The sequence below is a fragment of the Eupeodes corollae genome, chromosome 2 (genome assembly GCF_945859685.1).
Source record: "Eupeodes corollae chromosome 2, idEupCoro1.1, whole genome shotgun sequence".
NCBI classification, from domain to species: domain Eukaryota; kingdom Metazoa; phylum Arthropoda; class Insecta; order Diptera; family Syrphidae; genus Eupeodes; species Eupeodes corollae.
In genome coordinates, this window is record NC_079148.1 from 12,610,595 (window position 1) to 12,632,936 (window position 22,342).

The following is a 22,342-nucleotide window of genomic DNA, read 5'->3' on the forward strand; positions in this document are numbered from 1 at the left end:
GCAAGATTTATTCTTCGTTTGATTTCAGCGCTGGTGTCGTTGTCTGCATTAATAGCGGTGCCTAGGTAGACAAAGTCCTTAACTACCTCAAAGTTATAGCTGTCCATGGTGACGTTGTGCCCAAGACGTCGTCGTTCAGTGTCCTTTTTTGATGACAACATATACTTGGTCTTGCCCTCATTGACCACTTAACCCATCTTCTTAACTTCCGTCGTAATGCTCAAAAACGCTCCACTGACATCACGCTATGATCTTCCAATTATGTCAATATCATCTGCGTATCCTAGTAATTGGATGGACCTTTAGAAGATTGTGCCTCTAGTGTTGACGGTTGAGTTTTGCACAATTCTTTCCAGAACGATGTTGAAGAAGTCGCATGACAGTGCATCGCCTTGTCTAAAACCTTTTTTGACATCAAATGCATCGGTAAGATCTTTTCCGACCTTGATAGAGCAGCGTGCATTCTCCATCGTCATTCTGCACAAACGGATAAGTTTGACAGGGATGCCAAAACTAGACATTGCTCGGTAGAGCTCTTCCCTATAGATGCTGTCATACGCGGCTTTAAAATCGATAAAGAGATGGTGGGTATCGATTTGAAGCTCCTGGGTTTTTCCAAGATCTGCCGTAGTGTGAATATTTGGTGGATAGTGGACTTTCCTATGTATCGGGCACACTATGCTGAGATTCCACTCATCGGGCATGCTTTCTTCCGACCAAATTTTGCAGATGAGTTGGTGCATGCTCCCTACCAAGTCATCGCCTGCTGCTTTGAATAGTTCGGCGGTGATGCCGTCAGCTCCAGCAGCTTTGTTTGACTTAAGTTTAGATATAGCTATCTTCACTTCGTCAAGGTCGGGTAGGCGGAATTGTTGATCTGCGTCGCCGAGGTTGAGTGGTTCTATCTCCCTTACAGCGGAATTCGGTTCGTCATCGCCGTTATATAATTTGGAGAAGTGATCTTTCCATATTCTCAGCATCGACTGTGGTTCTACTACGATGTTCCCTTGATCGTCTTTACAGGCTTCGGTTCGTGGCTGGTACACTTGGGAGGTTTTTTTACCTTTTGGTAAAATTTACGAACCTCATTCCTGTTGTGACATCCCTCTATCTCCTCGATCGCGCGCTTCTCATGCTCTCTTTTTTTCCGTCTAAGAAGCCGGTGTTCCTCTCTCCTCTTTTGCTCGTAGAGCTCGCGAGCAGCTCTCGTCCTTTTGTGCAGCGCCGTTTTGTATGCCTCTTGTTTCGCTGCGTGAGCTTGCCGGCATTCGTCGTCAAACCAGGGGTTTCGCTGTGGTGGCCGTGTGAAACCTAGCACTTCAGAGGCGGCATCTCTGATGGCTTACAGATTGCGATAACAAAGCAAACATAACATTTTTTTAAAAAAATCTCTTGAAATATTAGAAAAAATATCAATAACCTCAACAACAGAATTCGTTTCTTTTATACAACGTGCAAACGGTTCGTTTCTACTATAATTTCTTCTATGAAAAGTCTCTCGCAAATGAAAATTAGAGCGGAAAGTCCTTGATGGAAAGTAAAAAAGTATTCGTTCTAACAAAAAAGAACATTTGATACGATTGCTTATTAAATCTTTTACAAACATTTCTGAAAAATATTTTCTCCTTACTTCAAGCGTTTGAAAGCAGGCCTCTAGATGGATAAGATGGTACTTCTATATTCCAATTTAATTTATAGAAAGCATACCTAGTAAAACTTTTTTGTATTTTTTCTATTCTAGAAGAATGAGTAATATAATAGGGGTTCCAAACTATGCTACAATATTCCAGTACCGATCTAATTAGTGCAATATATAATGATTTGAGAGTGTAGGGATCGGAAAAATCCCTAGATCTTCTGATAAACCCTAGCATCCCATTAGCTTTACTGACTATTTAATCAATATGCTTGTTAAACGAAAGCTTTTCATCCAATATAACTCCCAAATCCTTTTTTGCCGTAACCCTATCTAAACTCGTATTGTTAATAGTATAATCAAATATGATAGGTGTTTTTTTTTCTATAGCTTGTAAGGCTCTGACATTTGGCAACATTCAGGAATAACTTGTTAGATTCACACCATTCAGCCAGTTTATTGATATCCTCTTGAAGATACAGACAGTCTGTAGAAGATTTTATGAGCCGGATACTTCGAATATTTAAAATTTACCGCAATGTCATTTATAAAAAGGATAAATAACAAAGGGCCAATATGACTTCCTTGCGGAACACCTGAAGTTACGTCAATACTTTTGGATTTAAACTTTCCCAATTTTATAAATTAAACCCGATTATTTAAATAGGAAGAAATCCATTTTATGAAATTAGAATGGAAACCTAGTTTTGAAAGCCTAAAAATTAGTATACTATGATTAACTCTATCAAAAGCTTTTGCAAAATCTGTGAAGATAATATCGGTCTGTAAACTATTTTTGAACCCGAAAAGTACAGATTCGCATAGAAATGAAGTAGATCTACCAGAAACAAAACCATGTTGCTATTCGGATATTCAATCCTTAACAAAAAAATATAACAGACAAGCATTTCGAAAATTTTTGGGATCACTGATAATTTGCAGATAGGCCTATAATTGGTCACATTTTGGCCAGACTTAAAAATTGGAGTATATAAGAGATATTCCAACAGTCCAAAAATTGGCCACTTTTTAAAGACTGGTTGAAAGAAACAGCGCAGTTTTTTAGTGCAACAGGGGCTATGTTATCTGGCCCAGCACTTTTATTTACAACAAGGCTAGCTAGAGTTTAAAAAACATCAGAAACAGTTAAGTCTAAACTTCCAATATCAATAGCATAAGATGGCGAAAAATCAGGGGGTTCACAAGGAGCAGATGGCAAATAAACAGATTTAAAACATCGGCAAATAAATCGCACATAACGTTCATATCACTAGATACACAATTGGAGTACTTCATACAGTTTGGAATCCCTAAAGACTTTCTTTTAATATTTATAAATTTCCAGAAGTGTTTCGAATCTTTTCTTATTTTTGACTCAGCAGAGAGAATAAAATTATTAAAAAGAAAGCTATTAAGACAGTCATATTCAAGGTGGCACTGAATGTATTTCTGCCTAAGGGCCAGATTATCTTTTGTTGTTTTATAAGCTTTATATGCTTATGATGTTTAACTCTGAACTGTCTCCAACAGTCTTAATCATTATTATTAATGTTATTGTGTCCTTAAATTCTAATAAAATACATTTCTTCGGTGACGTAGTACTCTAAGCTTTTTATATACGTTTTCAGACTAACATTCTTCTTCTTCGAATGTGGTACTCTAATGAAAAAATATTATAAGCTCATAGAATTCCCATCTACCGAGCATTGTGTAAAATGGGACATAATAACGGCCAGTGAAAGTTAATGCTTCGAAAACCAAATGCTATCTTGTATCGTTAAAGCTAAATATTTCGATCCCTTGTGGAAAAATCACATACGCGATGTCTCTGTTAGGGTTTTCTGAGACGAGGCAAGAAGTTGTTCGATTCCTCTGATTTGGATACTATCTACAAAACCTTGAGTATAACTTCCATCTCTAAACTGGTGCTCCAGTTCATAACTTGGACAGAAGAGCTTTTAAAATTATTGGTGACATTGACATCATCAATTCAATAACGTCACTCAAACCTTGTCGTAGTTTCTGATTCACCTTTTTTGGCGTTATGTTAACGGACTATGCTCTAGCGAAATAGCCAGTTTCATTTCTCCTGTTAACAAATTTAACCGTTGTACTAGTGTTTCTGAAATTGCCCATCATTAGACACAACTTCTTCGGTCATACATACTGCAGAACAGAGATTCAATTTTTAACCGTACTGCGCGAATGTTGATTGCTTTACTACTCTCTGTCTTTCTCGTGACTGCAATGCTCAAGAATTCAAACCCAATGCAAACTAACATATTTTTTTTTAATAGTAACATTATGTTTTTTTTTACAAAGCAATGTTTAGTTTTGGCTGCAAACCCTGTCAAACTTATCTTGTGCAGAATGATGATGGAGAATGCAAGTTTCTCAATCAAGGTCAGAAAGATCTCAACGAGGCATTTGGTGTCAAAAATAGTTTTAGACAAGGCGACTTCTTCAACATCGTTCTGGTAAGAATTGTACAAAACTCAACCGGGAAGATTAGAGGCACAATCTTCCAAAGGTCCATCCAATTAGAATAATTACTTGGATACGACTATGATTTTGTCATAAATGAAAGGTTAAAGCGTGATGTCATTAGAGAGTTTTTGAGCATTGCTTTGCGGAGAAGATGGGTTTAGTGGTCAAAACGTGACCATCAACAGCTATAACTTTGAAGTTGTTAAGGACTTAATCTGTCTAGGAACAAGTATAAATTCAAAACTCTTGCAAATTGATGCTCCTTTGGACTTAGAAGGCAATTGAGTAGTAAAGTTCTCTCTCGATCATCCAAAATAACCATTCATAAGACACTCATTATCCCGGTTCTCATGTATTGCGAAGAGGCCTGGACCCTTTCAAAGAAAGATGAGATCGTCTTAAGATTCTTCGAGACAATTTTTGTTTAGTTTTTTTGGTGCCGTCTGCATACATAACGAAGGAGAAGATACAACGACGAACTGTGCGGTCCGTACAACGACACTGACCTGGTTAAAAGAATAAAAGCAAAACGACTTAAATGGATGGGTCATTTAGAGCGAATGGACATAAACGCTCCAGCCCTGAAAGGTATCGAATCCAACCCCGAAGAACGCAATGGAGGAAGACCGCGGCTCAGGTTGGGGCACAGATTCCAAAAACTCTCTTATTTCGATCAATCGTTAATTCAATGAACTTAAAATTTGTTAAATCTCACATATGTCCCAGCGAAAGTTCAAAGTGCTCTGTAATTTAAAAAAGACTTCAGATTTAGGTGAAATATGTCCCAGTTCGGTGATTTACTATTTCTAACGGGTTTTTACATACTGAAGGAACAGTTGTGGAAATGTTCATTCTAACGGGTTTTTACATACTGAAGGAACAGTTGGGGAAATGTTCAGTCACATTATTTTGGTTACAGTTTTTGTGTGTTACAATTAATTTTTGCGAAAAAATATAAAATTTTAGTATTTCTAAGTGTTATTTATCTTCATTATTGTGAAATGGTTTATATGGCTCAAAATCACCAAGGTTCAGAATTAGCTTTGCTAGCAATTTAATGCCTTAAATCTAGACTTAATTGATTAATGAATAAAATACTAAAACTAACCTGTTTTGTGTGTCCATAAAACAATATAATTTATTAGTAAGGTGAATTTTAAATAAAATCAATATAAACGCTAGAAAATCATTTCGGGAAAGCGTCCTAATTTAAAAATTTTAAGAAGTCCAAGGTATTTAACCCCGGTCATTACTTAATACATTGTATTTTTTATACAAAATGTAGTTTTAGAGAGGATACTAAAAGATTATTTATTTTTAACTATAAAAATGCAAAAATAGTTTGTTGAATACAAGTCATTTCAGTGAACATATCGATAATCGATCAAAAATAATTTTAAGTAAATCCAGCCATTCGGTGTCAAACGTCAGTCGAGGAGGAGCACACTAACAAAGCCGGCTGTCAGAGTATTTTTCGTCAAATAAATTATATTTAAATGTTAAGTACCTTTCGTAGAGCGTACATCAACAGTCCGTCATTCCGTGAACGTATTTATTACATTTAATTATTGATAAAATTCTTTTTTACGACTCGAAATAACAAAGAAACCTCAAATATGTTCCTATTGATAAAGTCAGATCGCATTTAAGATAGCCGCCGTATAATCAAATTGCGCTCTTATTTGAAATCGTCATTTCGTGAACGATCATTACGTTCCCGGACATTATTTGACATATTTTCCTTGTAAAAGATTTTGTATGTATTGGTTTTATTATTGCCTTTTTGGTATAGATACATAATACACCCATGTTATAAATCCAAGCTTAAATTATGTGCTTTGTTTTGTTCTTGTTGAATTTATCAAACTTAGAAAAACGTTCCCGAATTGATGATTTCTATAAGATATATAATACTAAAAAAATATTTATAATAAAGTATAGAATTCTGTGCGATGCCCTTTCCAGGTTTATGTATACAAATTTTAAAACAGTATAAGCTAAAAGTCATCATTTAGCTTGCAATTTTTTTTCATAAAACCAATTTTGAACTTTGCAACCTTGGTGATTTGGAACCCGCTCGTATTTTTCCATCATACATATGTGGGACAAATATATCCCGTTAGTTATTTTGTAGCTAGTTTTTTGATAAATGTGTATTTTTTTTCGAAAAAATGATTTATAGCAAATAAAATGGCCAGGGTTGTCACTACGTAAAACGACATAGTCTCACTTCACGTAAGACGATAATCGTCTAAGTGATATTTGTAAAAAAAATAGCATCGTTTGCACGATAACTAAATATGTATCGCCTGTCATTGATTGAAATAGCAATTTAAAAATGTTTCGGGGTAATTGAGTTTTATTATAAAGTGAAAATGAAAACTCAGAAAAAAAATAAAGTGAATACGGTTATGGAGACACTTAAGACATAAATCAGACCCTCTATATCTTTAAACCTATATGTATGCATTTGTGTTTTTTTTTCTCACTTGTTGTGAAATAATTTAAACCATTATGGTTTCGTTCAAAGTTATTTAAAAAAGGCCTTTATAAAGATATTGGGAACAATAAGTTTGACAGACGGTTTGCTGCAACTATTAAAACTTTGGGTGGCGGAGGGTACCAATGCTCTTGCACGAAGCATATTATCCAAAGTATTTTCGGTAGCAAGAAATATTTTTGAAGCCAAGTTATGTCCATCTTCTTTCCCTTGAACATAATTGGGGTCATACTTATGTGCCATGGAAGGATGCTTATCCACAAATGTTATACCCGTTTGCAGATGAATTTCCGTTACTTACCTATGTATGTACATATATACAAAATTATAAATATATTTACAATAATAACAGGCATAAGTAACTTAAAATTATAGTTTCTTCGTCGACGGCAAGAAATAAAAACAGTAACAATAACAATAAACATAATTGGTAAGTTTGGTAAAAAGCAATTTATTGCAAATTTTCACAATTTCCCATAGACAAAAACCATGTTGAATAACATTTCAAGTTATCGAACAATCATTATCTTTCGTTGAGTTAATTTTGACATTTCAGTTATCTTATACTGCAAACGATAGACGAGATGATAGTGACAAAGTTAAGTGAAGCAAATTATTGACGATATCGTTAATGATAATCGATTTGTCGACTATCGTTTTGAAAATTACGGAATGACTCCCCAGAACAGCTGTGTCTGTCATAACGTTTTCCGCCATTTATAAAAAAATTTAACTAATAAAAAAACATTACTTAGAAAATAATTTTTCTGAATCTGGGTTTATAATAGCCTAATGGGATAAATATGTCCCACTCAAAAAGCCGTGCGGGACATATGTGTACCAGCCCACCCAGCTCCCCCTATTGGTATTTTTGGAACTTTTTTGATGGAAATAAACTAAGATTAAATCATTTGATCGCTTCAACGAAAAATATTTCATCCTAGTTTAATAACAGCATTCCAGGTTGAAAGAGTTTTGATAAGTGCACCCATAATTAAAAAAGGTCTTAAATTGATTTTTATTGACCCCCCTTTTCCTACAAAAATACAATGGAAATAAGCTACACAAAATCTTCTGTTATTGAATATCAATATGTAAACTAAAACGACACTCAAGATGTGTCGTTTTCGATTACGAAATTATTTGTTCAATGATATGTATCGTTATCGATCGTCAAATGAAAAGCTGGGGCCTACTATGTAACTCGATTCTACTTTTGATTCTATTCGAAACTCATTTCCTATTCTACTTTCAAATCGTACTACGTATGAAAGTAGAATCGTATGCCGGTTATACCAACTTGTTTTCAAAAATGTTTTTACTTTCGAACGAGTATCAAATTGTTTGACAGTTAAAAAAAATGAAAATAAAACAATAATAAACATCAAATTTGTGGACAAGGATAATTATTTCAAAGATGGGCACTGTTGGAATTAGGTTTAATTTGCAAGAAAATGAAGAACGGTACGAGCAAATTGAACACAGAAGAATAAGAGGTAATTCCAAAATAATGCAGCTCAGTGAGAAAAGGTTTGCACATATAGCGTCCGCCATGGAAAGTTTTTTTTGGTTCATCATCTTTTCAGATGAAGCTCATTTAGATCTTGGCGGATATGTAAACAAGCAAAATTGTCGCATCTGGTTCATAGAAAACCCGTACGCGTACATTGAATAGCCGATACACCCAAAACGAGGAATAATTGGACCAATTTTTTTTCGAAAATGAACAAGGAGTGGCCGTTACAGTCAATGGCAATCGTTATCGGGCCATGTTGAACGAATTTTTGATCACAGAAGGATATTGGCAAAATTTTGTTTCAACAGGAGGGCTGCGCTACGTGCCACACGGCGAAGCTTCTTCTCGCAGAAGACAAATTCATGAAGTTATAAGCAGCATTGAAGTTTTTGGCAATAAGAGATTACCAAAACCACATCGGTGATGACAAGAAAGCAAGACGTGTACAGCAAACCACGTCAAAAATACTTGCCGAAGTTTTGACTTCAATCGAAAGAGTCATGTGCCTGCTGATGATGAATTTTGAAATGAATTAGGAAGAGAAACGAAAGTCCAAACGATATTTTTGGAAAAAATCATGAATTCCCGGTGTAAATAATAAAACACAAAAACTTGAATGAAAAACTTTCAAATTCAAATTGCATATTAATAATTTATAACATTTTAGTTACACTAGAGTGATTATTTTCGATTTTGCCTTGTTTTGAATACTACTTTCGAGTAACGTAGTTCCTCGCTTATTGGAAAGTTTATTTATTTATTTATTCTTCTACGGATATAAATCTTACAGATTACTGACAATTTTGATATAAAAATATAATTAAATACTCAAAGCTAATTTATAATATGCTTTGCGATTGGATTTTAAATTCACATCTGTTTGTAGAAAGATCAAGTTCATTACATATAGTGTTGAAAAATTGTATGCATCTAGAAAATGGTTCGTTGCAACCATAATTACATCTATGTTTAGGATTGTTAAAGAAATGACGAAGACGCAATCTTCTTTCCGGAATATAGATTTCAAAATTATAAATGATTTGTGGGCATTTGATACGGTATCAAAATACATCATGGACAAACAGTACACATTACAGTACAACAGAACGCCTTTTTTGTAAAGAATCAAGTCCAATCAAAGCACATCTTGACGGATATGAAGGAGTATCAATTCTCCATTTCAGTTACCTAACAACAAATCTTGTGAAAGCCTTTCAATACGAGTTATGCCAATGGAAGTAGAAGGACACCAAACAATTGAATTGAATTGAATTGAATACTCAAGGATCGGACGAACTAATGACATGTACACTGATTTCAGAGCATAAGGGTTAGAAAACTCGTTGCAATTTCGCTTGACGAAACTAAGCATTGAATTAGCCCTTCCAATTACATAATCTATATGTAACGAAAAAGACAACTTCGGATCAAAAATGACTCCAAGATCACGAATCTCAGATTTGCGATCAAGAATCTGGTTCAACATATGGTAGTTGTGAATCATGGGAACTAAAATACGATGTGCCGTAAACACATTACACTTTGTGATATTCAATGGAAGGATATTCCTATCACACCAATCAGATAAAACATTTAAATCATTTTGAACATTTTGCTGATCAATTCTATTTTTGATACAAAGAAAAATGTTCATGTCATCAGCATACATCGAACAAGATGCATTTTAAAGAAGAGAGGGGATATCATTAACAAATATATTGAAAAGAAGTGGTCCCAGATGGCTACCTTGAAGAACTCCTGATGAAGCTTGTATACATTGTGTTCTTTTATAAAGGTAGCTGGAAATCCATTTTAGAAGCAATCCGTGAATGCCAAAAGCTCGAAGTTTAGCTAGAAGAATTTCATGACAAATAGAATCAAATGCTTTTATAAAGTCTGTGTAGATAGTATCTACCTGATAACCAGATTCTAAAGAATCGACGACATATTTACAATAAACCATGAGATTTGTTCAAGTACACTTGCCTGACATAAACCCCTGTTGTTCAACGCAAATATGATCTTTTATACTAAAATACAAACGATCTTTTACTATAAGCTCAAAAAATTTAGGTATTGCAGAGAGCTTAGTTATAGCGCGGTAATTTGTTACACAATTTTTTTGACCAGCTTTGTAAATAGGTCTTATGTATGAGAACTTCCACTCATCAAGAAATACGCCAGTACAGAGAGATTTATTAAAAATTATTAGTAGTGGAAACACTAATGTTAATTGACATTGCTAGACAACCAGAGATGGAATTCCATCCGGACCAGGATTTGAGCTAGATTTTAATTTTGAGATACAATTAAGAATGTCAGACTCAAAGAGATGAAGTTTTGAGATATTAGCATTGTTAATGCATACATTTTCTGTTTGACAAAGATTTAATTCGGTATGTTGAACATAAACCGACTTAAAAAAGTTTGAGAAAAGAAGAAATACTACCATCAAATTCCATATTTTCTTAAAGAGCTAAAAAACGTTTCTTTCCTTTCAAGAAAATCCAAAGGCTTTGGAATCCGAAGAAATACGGCTTTGGATGTTCAATATGTATTGCTTATGCAAATACTTGTTAAGGAAATCATATTCTTTACGAAATCGGCAGAAAAGCTTTCTGTCAGCTTCGGAATTTGATTTTTTAAATTTGTTAAAAGCTTTATTCTTAACATTTTTTAAATTAATTAATCGTTTATTAGACCAAGGTGTTTTAAATGATTTCAAACATTTCCTTTTTGGAATATATTGTCTTAAGCCAACCGAAAAAATATCTATAAACCTGCGTCCAGTCAATGGACTGAAGGTAATTGTTGAGTGCAACGAAATCTCCTTTGTTGAAATCAAAAAAATCATCATTAGACAAAAGTACAGAGTTTTTAACACAGTTTTCAAATTTTAAAATAGAACATATTGCAACATGATGAATAGAATTTTTTAAAAGTGGAAATTGAACTTGAATAATTTCAATATTAATATTATCTACAAAAACTAAATCTAACAATCTATTAAGTGAATTATAAATTTGATTAACTTGAGAAATATTCAAAGAATACATAGAATCAATAAAATTATATTCATAATCTTTTTTCATATTAAATGAAATAAGACACTTATCTTCATTTGAATAATTCCATATAATCAGCCCTATCACAAATTCCATCGTACTTCAAAATTCACTCCGTTGATAAAACTATCAAAAATTCCATTCGTAGTGGATTCGGAGTGGAAAATCTTTTACGATTTTCGAAATTCGTAAAAATTGGCATCACTGATTTCGAATAGAATGGAATTAAGCCATCTTTTTCTACGACAAGTTATTTGTGTCGGACATTGAAGCTGTACAGTTATATTATTAACGAAAATGTAAGTATTTATAATTATAAAGGGCAAAAACAACAAACAAGGCTCAATACCAGAGACTTTTTCAATTAATAAGTGAGAATCCAGATTTGGCCCAAGGATTTACAAAGAAGAGGTTAACGACTTTTGGGAAAAAGTAAAAGTAGAGCTGAATTGTCTTGGGCAACCTAATAAAGATGCTGCTGTATGGAAAAAAGTAAGTGGAACATTAAAGTGAAATAATCACTAGAAATAATCTTCTATTTTATTAGGTTTGGTTCGATTGGAAGTCCTACATAAAAAGAAAGCTGACGGAAAACAAAACAGAAATCAAAGCAATATCACCTAAAAAAAACATTAAATGGGTTTATATGAATATAGTTGGCACTTCTAGAACTATTCGATTCTCGTTGTTTCGAAAGTAGTCAAAAAGATACATAGTACCAATTTTTCGAATTCGAGCAATTTCATTGAAGAATCGAGTTACAAAGTAGGACCCCTGTTTTCAATTTTTATTTGATTTAAAGACGATGATTAAAACACTTCGATTTTAGGTCATTAAAGTTAAATGTGCGTCAAAAGCTGTTTTCTTCTTCATTAAACTATCGATCCGCTTTTTTTTAGTTTCTTTCTAATAACTAACAAAAAATGAAGAACTCAATACTAGTTTTATAAAAGTTTCCAATTTTTTCCTTGGAAACAAAAAATTAAGGACTCAATACTAGTTTTCTAAAAGTCACAGTTTTTGGTCCTTGGAATCATTTTTTTAGAACATTACTACCTACATTTTTATGTTTCTATGTTTTTAAGAATTTATATAATTCATCGACTCTTTAGCCTTCGTTTGACTACGAATACGAATAGTTTATTGCAAAATTGTGTGCAGCTGTTATTATTTTATAAATCCAACTACTTCCCCCTCCCCTCCACTAAACCTCTCTAAAACACTCTTACTTCTACAATCACAACATGACGAAAAAAAAACATTGTTAATAAAATCCCCCATATTGTACCTTTAGTATTTCCAAAACCCCAACCATCTGTATTTAACCACCCTCAACTCTCACAGTTCTCAAGAAAATGACCAACCAACTTCATTAATAATAAAGTCCACATTTAAGTGCCTAAGGCCAGAGAAAGAAATACCTACCTACCAACCTATTAACGGATAAAAAACACGCAAGGTATGTAAGGTATGTTATAGAGGTAACGCAAGCAAGAGGCCTTCTTCTTCAAGCCGAACCGAACCATCATCAACCACCATCAACAAAACACCACCGCCATACATCGCCAGCCGCCACACCACACCACACCACACAATGACCTCGATTTCTTTTCTATTTTTTTTTCATCGAGCCAAGTTTTGAACTGCTACATAAAGCTGATATTCCAAATTCTAATCCGAATCGAATTGAAATCCAATATCTCATCCCTTAGCTTTAGTTTTTTGCTGTTGTTGTTTTAAGAAATAAAATAGGTGTAGGATAAAACTTATTCAAGCTGCGCAACAAGAATTCTTTGACTCAGCGATTTCGAGTGAGATTTTTTGTGAAACTTGATTCAATTTGGACAAAGTGAAACTAGACCCCTTTACCCAAACGTACACTGGAGGGACTGTTAGGTTTCGCCTCATTGTGCACGGCATGCAAAAAGTGGGTAAACACAAGATGAGATAAACAACAACACAAGACTAGGCAGGTGGTTGCTATTTACAATCATTAGCACCTTGATAACAGAAGATTTATGTGCTATATGAGATTCTTCCAAGCAAAGTATGTATAGCTAGATAGGTAGCTGCTCGAGAAGATCCAAATTAGATGATTAAATTTAACGCCCATCGTGCGTCGTTGCTCTTATCGCGCGAATCATGTTTGGTTGTTCATTCTTTTTGCAATCAAATATTTATGATGTGGGTGTCAACCTATTAGGAAAATTACTCACCGTTTCGATGGCCTCTTTGGATTCCTTGCAGTGTAGAGTCCAAAATAGTGATACCATAAAGAGGATGTTGTAGAACAGGAAGCCACTGTGGCTCCAGGTTCCGAGCATGGCATTTGATAGGAATACAAAGTGCACCAGAGCAATTAGCTGCAATAAGAAGAATAAAGATCAAGATCAAAATCAAGAAGACAGTAGAGAGAACAGAAAACAGAACATAAGGTTGAATCAATTATTTTATATTTGATGTGATGGACAGGGAATTCATTGTAGTTTTTATTATTCTTGTTCCTTGATACTAACCTTAACTCGGAAATATGGCGAGGACATGGCATCGTTGAGGTCTGTCATCTTGCTGGGGGAGTTTATCATAAAACTGCGTAAATCTTGAGAATGAAGAAAAAACTATTTAATGATTCTGACACTGTCACGATTTATTTTTTTTATTGATTCGTATTAAATGTTGGATTACAAAATACACAAAATTTCTATCTTATCGCACTTGTGGGTTATTTTTTTTTTTTCTTCGATGCGCACTTCTTATTCTCGTGGGTTCCGTTCGAGCACTTGTTGCCCTTGTTGGTCTTCCTGAGCTGAGAATTATTTTCCTTTGCCCACTGGTTTTTGGATTTTGGTATTGGGACTGGTATTGAAATGGCGTAATCGGGCAAAATAGAGAATTCGAATATGGTGGAGGAAGAGAAAGTCAAATTTTACTGATAATTTTTTTGACACTTGCTTTTGGCAAATGTTCGCTGTGGTGAATTTTCTTCGAAACAGGGATGGTAGTGAGGATAAATTATGAAAAATTATGTCAGTGGGTCACTTGTCATTAAATATGTTTTTATGTTAAAAACTGAGCACAGAACTGAATTGTCACAAAAAAATTCTGTGTTACTATTTAAAGTCATAATATATCAATCAGGTTGTGTTTATTTTCTTTATGGGAGCAAGATTGAAGAGTATCTATGAGCTTCGAATAAAATGACCAAGGTAATGGGTTAAAAAGCTGACTGCAGCTAACTTCACGCTTTGTTCGTGTCGTATGACAGACACAAATGGAAAATTTTAAAATTTTGACAGTTAAGTCCTCAAGTTTTTTTTATAAATAAATCGATCGTTTGTGAGCTTTAGTTAGCAAGGAGCATCATTTCTAAATCACTAGGCATGCAGATAGTTTACCAAAATCGAGTGAAATGAAATCGAAATCTAAATTGATTTCATCATTCATTTCAATCATCTGACTTTATTTCCTTTAAGTGACAATATTAATGTTTTTAAACTATTTCCTCTTAACTTCGAATACAGCCGTACAATTAGTGGAAGCCCTAAACTGCTGCCGGTAGATATTACCACCATCCAAGAAAAGCGATGGGATAGACAAGGCAAACGCAAACAAAAAGAGTGTGATATATACTACAAAAGACAAAGACAGCTTCTGTTTGGGTGTGGATTTGTTGTTGGAACTAGACTCAGGCAAAAAGTCTTGAGTTTCAACAGTGTGAGCGAGCGCATCACGACAATCGTCATCAAGGCTTTATTCGCCAACATAAGCCTAATATGCGCGCATGCCCCAACAGAGGAGAAAGATGAAGACACAAAAGATATATTATTCTTCGAGCTCTTGGACAAGACATAATGCCAAGCTAGGAAGAGAAGACATCTTTGGTGGCATAATCGGGAGATACAGCCTGCACGACACTACCTCCGACAACGGGTTCAAGCTGCTCGATTTCGCTACGGGGCGAGACGTTCTGGTAGCTAGTGTGCAGTTCACACATCTCAATATTCACAAGGGGACATGGAAATCTCCTGATCAATCAACCACCAACCACATTGACCACATTATGATCGACGCACGACACTTCTCAAGTATACAGGATATCCGAACATTCCGAGAGGCCAACATTGACTAGGACCACTATCTCGTTGTTGCCAAGGTTAGTACGTCTACGGATATCCCGATCCAAGCCAAAACAAGGACGTTGGACAGATACAATCGCAAGAGACTGCCATGTCCTTTTTCGATCGAGTCTCTAATAACCTCTAAAGGAGTCCTATGCAGCCTGCATTAAGCATTGAAAACCAGTGGCAACATTGCCTTGCAGCCATCAGAGATTCCGCCCCTGAAGTGCTAGGTTTCACACGGCCACCACAACAAAACCCCTGGTTTGACGACGAATGCCGGCAAGCACACACAGCGAAACAAGAGGCATACAAAACGGCGCTGCACAAAAGGACTAGAGCTGCTCGCGAGCTCTACGAGCAGAAGAGTAGAGAGGAACACCGGCTTCTTAGATGGAAAAAAAGAGAGCATGAGAAGCACGCGATCGAGGAGATAGAGGGATGTCACAACAGGAATGAGGTTCGTAAATTTTAATAAAAGGTAAAAACAACCTCCCAAGAGTACCAGCCACGAACCGAAGCCTGTAAAGACGAACAGGGGACCATTGTAGTAGAACCGCAGTCGATGCTGAGAATATGGAAAGACCACTTCTCCAAATTATATAACGGGGATGACGAACCGAATTCCGCTGTAAGGGAGATGGAGCCACTCAACCTAGGCGACGTAGATCAACAATTCCGCCTACCCGACCTTTACGAAGTGAAGATAGCTATATCTGCCCTTAAGTCAAACAAAGATGCTGGAGCTGACGGCATCACTGCCGAACTATTGACCAAATATTCACACTACGGCAGATCTTGGAAAAAACCTAGGAACTTCAAATCGATACCCTGCATGTCTTTATTGATTCTAAAGCCGTGTATGACAGCATCTATAGGAAAGAGCTCTACCGAGCTATGTCTAGTTTTGGCATCCCTGTCAAACTTATTATGACGATAGAGAGTGCATGCTGCTCTATCAAGGTCGGAAAAGATCTTACCGATGCATTTGATGTCAAAATAGGTTTTAGACAAGGCGATGCACTGTCACGCGACTTCTTCAACATCGTTCTGGAAAGAATTGTGCAAAACTCAACCGTCAACATTAGAGGCACAATCTGCCAAAGGTCCATACAATTACTCGGATACGCAGATGATATTGACATAATTAAAAGATCAAAGCGTGATGTCAGTGGAGCGTTTTTGAGCATTAGGACGGAAGTTAAGAAGATGGGTTTAGTGGTCAAGATCAAGTATATGCTGTCATCAAAAAAGGACACTGAACGACGACGTCTTAGACAAAACGTCACCATGGACAGCTATAACTTTGAGGTAGTTAAGGAATTTGTCTACCTAGGCACCGCTATTAACACAGACAACGACACCAGCGCTGAAATCAAACGAAGAATAACTCTTGCAAATCGCTGCTTCTTTGGACTTAGAAGGCAATTGAGAAGTAAAGTCCTCTCTCGAGCATGTAAAATCATCATCATCCCGGTTCTCATTTATGGCGCTGAGGCCTGAACCCTGTCAAAGAAAGATGAGAGCGTCTTAGGATGCTTCGAGAGAAAAATTCTTCGGGTGATTTTTGGTCCCGTAGGCATAGATGGAGAATGGAGGAGAAGATATAACGACGAACTGTACGGGCTGTACAGTGACACTGAACTAGTTAGCAGAATTAAAGTCCAACGACTTAGATGGCTAGGTCATGTAGAGCGGATGGACATCAACGCTCGAGCCCGGAAGGTCTTCGAATCCAATCCCGAGGGACAGCGCAGTGGAGAAAGACCGGGACTCAGGTGGGGCATGCAGGTGGGAGAGGACCTCAACCAACTTGGCGTGCGAAATTGGAGACAGCTAGCTAAAGACCGAGCTGGCTGGAGGCGCATGTTGGTTGAGTCCCAGGTCCACCCCGGACTGTAGCGCCACCTTAAGTAAAGTAAGTATTGCTTTAGCTTTTATAACATAACGATGGTAGAGATGTCAAAAAAAGTAGATAGGGCTGTTCCATCCGCGTGTATGTCTGTCATTACCTGTATTGCCTGAGCTATTGAATCGATTGATTTCAAGCTTGTAAATCAGGGACAAGAATGATTCGTCTCCGGAACTTGTTTGAAGTCCCTTACACTTTTTTGTTGTACAAACACAGTTTAGATCTTAAATTGTAGCTGATCCAATATTAAAAGAAATGTGTTGTTTAATGCGTAAATATGAATTTGTTGACAGTTCAATTATATGATGGTTGACATCAAAACTAAAGGAATATCCACACCATTCGTTTATTGACGCTTTTATCATAATTCAAAAGCAATGAATGAAAACGAAACGAAATTTAACAAATTGAAAATTAAAATCGTACAATAAGAACGCCCAAATGCATTTTAGAACTACATTTCTGCATGCAATAGTTTTCATCATAATATGATAAAAAGATTTTATTGACAGTCTATATTTTGGTATGGCAAAAAAAATGAAAGAATTTGCATATAGATCTAAATAGTTATAATATTTTAAGGGTGAGGAAATATTTCTTTCTATTTTTATTTCATTTTTGAGTTTACATTCCATCAGATAAAAAAAAAATTATCCCATTTTCATTTTTTTTTTGATTATATTGGGGTTTCATTGGAAGTTCTTCATTTATTGAAATGGTTGAGAGATCACGACCTGGTTCTGTAGGAATAGATACTATATAAACAATTGCTCCGTGTAAATAAAACAATCGTGAAGATAAAAAATCATATTTCAGATCTTAATATAAAGTTACCAATTTAAAAAACTATAAGAGTGCTAGGTGGTTCTATGTTTAAAATGTTTTGCAGGTTTGATAAGAATTCAAAAACTCAATTGTTTAGCCAAAAGGTTACAGCTCTGTTTCATTCTGAATCACCCTGAACTGTTCTTTTTTACGGTGCACCCTGTTTGTTTTTAAATGGAAAACAAATTCACAACCCAAACTCAACGCTACGTTACGTCAAACCTGGAACCGAAGAAAACGTAATTACTTGTCAAATTTCAAACTATTCCTAGTTCCCCTTCCCATTGACTCATTTTACCATACCTTGTCCAGTCCCAGTGTCCACTTGTTGAGTCTTAGTTGGTATTTGTTTATTTTGTATTTGAAAAGAAATCTGATCAATTTGTGATCGCTTTAATTTGCCATGACAAGCTCGTCAGACAAAAAGCCTATAACTCAGTCAATGTTGGATAAGCTTGCATACGACCAGAACATAGAAACAACCACCAAAGTAAGTAACCAACTTCTTATCACCGCAGTTCTTATCACTTTCTTTCTCTCATAAATTCAGATAACCTCAACCATGACATCAAATCCCTTTGCTATGGTAATCTTTCATCAGTCTGACATTGAGGCAGCTACATACAAACTTGCCAAGTCCATTGATGACCCACAGACCTCAGGTGGCGTAAAATTGGTATTCGTTCAGGAATCGTGTGCTGAAAGATTTACAGCAAATCTTAAATCCAAGCTTAAAACTTATTCTGAAGATCAACTTCAAGGCCTGAATTTGAAAGACACTATTAAACAATCCAATAAAATTGTATCTAAATTGACTACGAAAACTATTTCTCCGGAAGGACCGCTGAGTTATGCATCAATTCTGGTCTGGGACTTTTCACAGGAATATTTCAAAGGCGATTCCGGCGCCGGCGATGGTAAAGCCTTGCCAATTGTTTGCTTATTTAGCTTCCGAACATCAAAGGAAGCAATTGCGTTGATCAAAAAGGAGACGACTAATGAAAATGTATCAATTTGGTGTGAGAACCAAGCCATGGCATATGAAGTAATCACTGCAACTTCACTCCAAAACTATTATTTGAATTGTTTCGATGTGAGTTTGTCTCCACTTCATCCATACATTCAGAAAGCACAGCCGTATGCTCTTGTTGAGAATTCATATCACTATGAGACACTACAAATTTCTGGACATTTAAAAAGCATAGTCTTCCCATTCGGAACAATTTTTGCAAACTAAAAAGCTGCCTGGATGGCGGAAATAATTTGTCTAAAGTCTCAAAACAAAATACTCTACTATATTCTTATGAAACAATGTAACTATGAAAATAATATCGCATTTTAAAACAATAAAGCTACTTTACCAAAAATTGTTTGCTTTGTTTTTAGTTATTTTCCAAACATTTTTACTGTAAATGCATAGAAATTTTCGAAGTGAGTACCAAAGACCTCGGTTTTCAATCTAGGGTTCACTGCAATTCGATAACTATCAAAGTTAATACCTAATAAAGCCTTAGTCTCCGTATTTAGGGATTTGTCGTGTTAGCGTAGTGCAAGTGACAAGTTCTGTAGGTAGATAAGGAAAACGATAAACCTAAAATTTAATTGAAACAAATAAAATCAAGCTTCTATCGGGTTCAACCACATGTTTATGGTTTCTTTGTATCTATCAAGGAAAAACTCTGAACTTCTGAAGCGCATATCAGTTTCTGTAATGACCCCATTTTCCTCACTCTGTTCTTTTTTTTTTTTTGTTTTAAAATATCAAAACAAATTTCTGGTAAGCACAAGTGGGAGTTTTCGCCCAGCAAGCACATATCGTGAAAAGATAGACTCCAGTGCCAGTGGGCAGGTGGCTGGGAAAGTACATTTCAGGCAGTGCTTACGCTGGAAAAAAGGTGCAATTAGGTTGCTGGCAATTTTTAACCTTTATTATTTCGTTATTAAGCGTGAACAAAAAATATTAGCTAATGCACTGCCATAAGGTAAAACTGAAAGTATGATCATGAATTTTGATATTTATATGATAACATTTACTTGTCGATAACATTTATCATGTTTCCTAATTCTAACATACGAACTACACTTCAATAATGTAAACCATATTAAATTATAAAAATATATTATAAATTTTTGTATTTCGATGTGAGCAATGTGATCCACATTTTTCGATTAGGTCGCTGCTGGGCATCATGACGTGTTTCAAAAACTCGCTAGTTATTACTTCGTAAATTAACTTTTCCGAAATTTTAAACTATAAAAGATAATAAAAGACTTTTGGAAAAGTATGCTTAATTTAATTTAAAATGTAAAGCAGACGTTAAATAAAACCTACCTCTAGCTTTTTAAGCAAAATCTACAAATTTCCTTTTGACAACTTGCTACAGTACAAAACCCTTTCTTGATATTTAATATTATCCAAAGACTTATTTAGTGCTTATTTAGTAGAACTTATCAACTTATTTAACATCGTTTTTTATTTCTAACATCGGAGCGTCAGTTTTTTATCAACGCCATTCGACTTTGGACTTTCCCTGTCTTAAACCACACTGATGAGGACCTATCAGGTCGTTGACGATGGGCTTTAGACGTTCAAATATTACGGCAGAGAAGATTTTATAGGCGATGTTAAGTAGAGTGATTCCTCTATAGTTGGTGCAGTCTAGAAGGTCTCCTTTTTTCCAGGATCGGCAAACAATACTGAGGTTCCATTCATCGGGCATACATTCTTCGGACCATATCTTATAGAAAAGTTAGTGCATGCTCCTAACCAACTTATCTCCAGCTGCTTTAACGAGCTCGGCATTCAAGCCACATCCGCTCCAGCGCAGCGGCTTAATTAGACTCTAGCTTAGATATGGCAATCTTTACTTCGTCTAAGTCGGGAGGACGGGATTGTTGGCTTTCGTGGTCTATGTTGAATGGATCATCCTGCCTGACAGCGGAATTCAGTAAGTCGTCGTCGTTATACAGTCTGCAGAAGTGGTTCTTCCATATACTCAGCATTGACTGCGGTTCCACTATGATGTTTCCACTTTCGTCTTTGCAGCCGTCGATTCTAGGTTTATGTACCTGTGAATTTCGTTTCACCTGTTCATAAAACTTTCAAACTTCATTCCTGCTTTTAAACCTCTCAACATCTTCGACCGCACGCTTCTCATGCCCTCTCTTTTTCCTTCTGAGAAGTCGGCGTTCCTCTCGCCTCTTCTGCTCATAGAGCTCACGAGCAGCTCTCGTCCTTTTATGCAGCGCCGCTTTGCGTGCCTGTTGTTTGGCTGCATTTGCCTGCCGACATTCCTCATCAAACCAGGGGTTCCTTGTTGGTGGCTGTTTGAAACCCAGCACATCAGAGGCGGCTTCTCTGATTGCTGGGAAATCTTGGCAATGTTGCCACTGGTTTTCGATACATTGTGTTGGCGGCAGAGAACTTCGAGAGAGGTTACTTGTAACTCGGTCCGAAAAGGATTTGGCGATCTCTGCCGATTGTAGCCGTTCGACGTTGTACCTTCTCCCAGCACCTAGCTGTGTTGCCTTGGGTCTGGAAACCCGAAGTGATACCTTGCTACAACGAGGTCGTGGTCCGAGTAAATGTTAGCTCCTCGGAAAGTTCGGATATCCATGATTCTGGAAGCGTGTCTGGCGTCGATCGCAATATGGTAAATCTGGTTGACGGTAGATTTGTCTGGAGATCTCCATGTTCCTTTGGGGATGTTGAGGTGTGGAAAACGCGTACTAGCTACCAGAACGTCTCGCCCGCAGCGAAATTGATCAGCCTGTATCCGTTGTCGGAAGTTTTGGTTATTCCATTATTCCACCAAAGATGTCTTCCCTTCCTAGCTTGGTATTAAAATTGGCAAGGACAGTTTTAATATCGTAGCTAGGACACTGCTTATATGTAACAGCTCGAAGAACATATCTTTGGTGTTGTCATCTTTCTATTCTGTGGTGGCGTGCGCGCATATCAGACTAATGTTGCTGAATTTGGCCGTGATGCGTATGGTCATGAGGCGCTCATTGATGCACCTATAGCTCAAGACTTCTTGCCCAATTCTGACTCCAATTACGAAGCCGCATCCAAATAAGCGCTGTTCGTCGTGGTAGCAGTCACCATGTTAAATATCGCAGTTTTTCATCGTCTTTTTGCCCAGCCCAACCCATCGTATTTCCTGGATGGCGGTGAAGTCTGCTTTATAGTAGTCTAGGGCCTCCGCTATTTCTTCGGCCCACGTGGTCCGTTAAGCGACCTAACATTCCACGTGCATATCCGAAGTTGGTTGTCCTTAATT

General features: G+C 36.3%; 2 protein-coding genes across 2 annotated transcripts in view; one reads left to right on the top strand and one right to left on the bottom strand.

Annotated features, from left to right (window-relative positions):
- LOC129946732 (type-1 angiotensin II receptor-associated protein) overlaps positions 1 to 14,089 on the bottom strand; it is a 31,681-nt gene extending 17,592 nt beyond the window's left edge. Inside the window, exons 1-2 of the mRNA XM_056057037.1 lie at positions 13,721 to 14,089; positions 13,421 to 13,567 (exon numbers count right to left, since the gene is read on the bottom strand). Of these exons, the coding sequence (XP_055913012.1) occupies positions 13,421 to 13,567; positions 13,721 to 13,789 (216 nt within the window). The 5' untranslated portion in view covers positions 13,790 to 14,089. The remainder of the gene's footprint in view (positions 1 to 13,420; positions 13,568 to 13,720) is intronic.
- A 4,239-nt stretch (positions 14,090 to 18,328) lies between these two features.
- On the top strand, positions 18,329 to 19,428 carry LOC129945830 (uncharacterized). The gene is made up of 2 exons (XM_056055761.1): positions 18,329 to 18,549; positions 18,610 to 19,428. Exons 1-2 carry the CDS (start codon positions 18,463 to 18,465, stop codon positions 19,294 to 19,296), a joined length of 774 nt encoding a protein of 257 aa, XP_055911736.1. The 5' UTR covers positions 18,329 to 18,462; the 3' UTR covers positions 19,297 to 19,428.
- Positions 19,429 to 22,342: the final 2,914 nt, after the last annotated feature.

Excerpts from the sequence above, each read along its gene's own strand:
- LOC129945830 (XM_056055761.1), top strand. The coding sequence starts at position 18,463 with ATGACAAGCTCGTCAGACAAAAAGCCTATAACTCAGTCAATGTTGGAT. Across the intron at positions 18,550-18,609 it reads ACATAGAAACAACCACCAAA|ATAACCTCAACCATGACATC; the intron begins GTAAGTAACCAA and ends TCATAAATTCAG.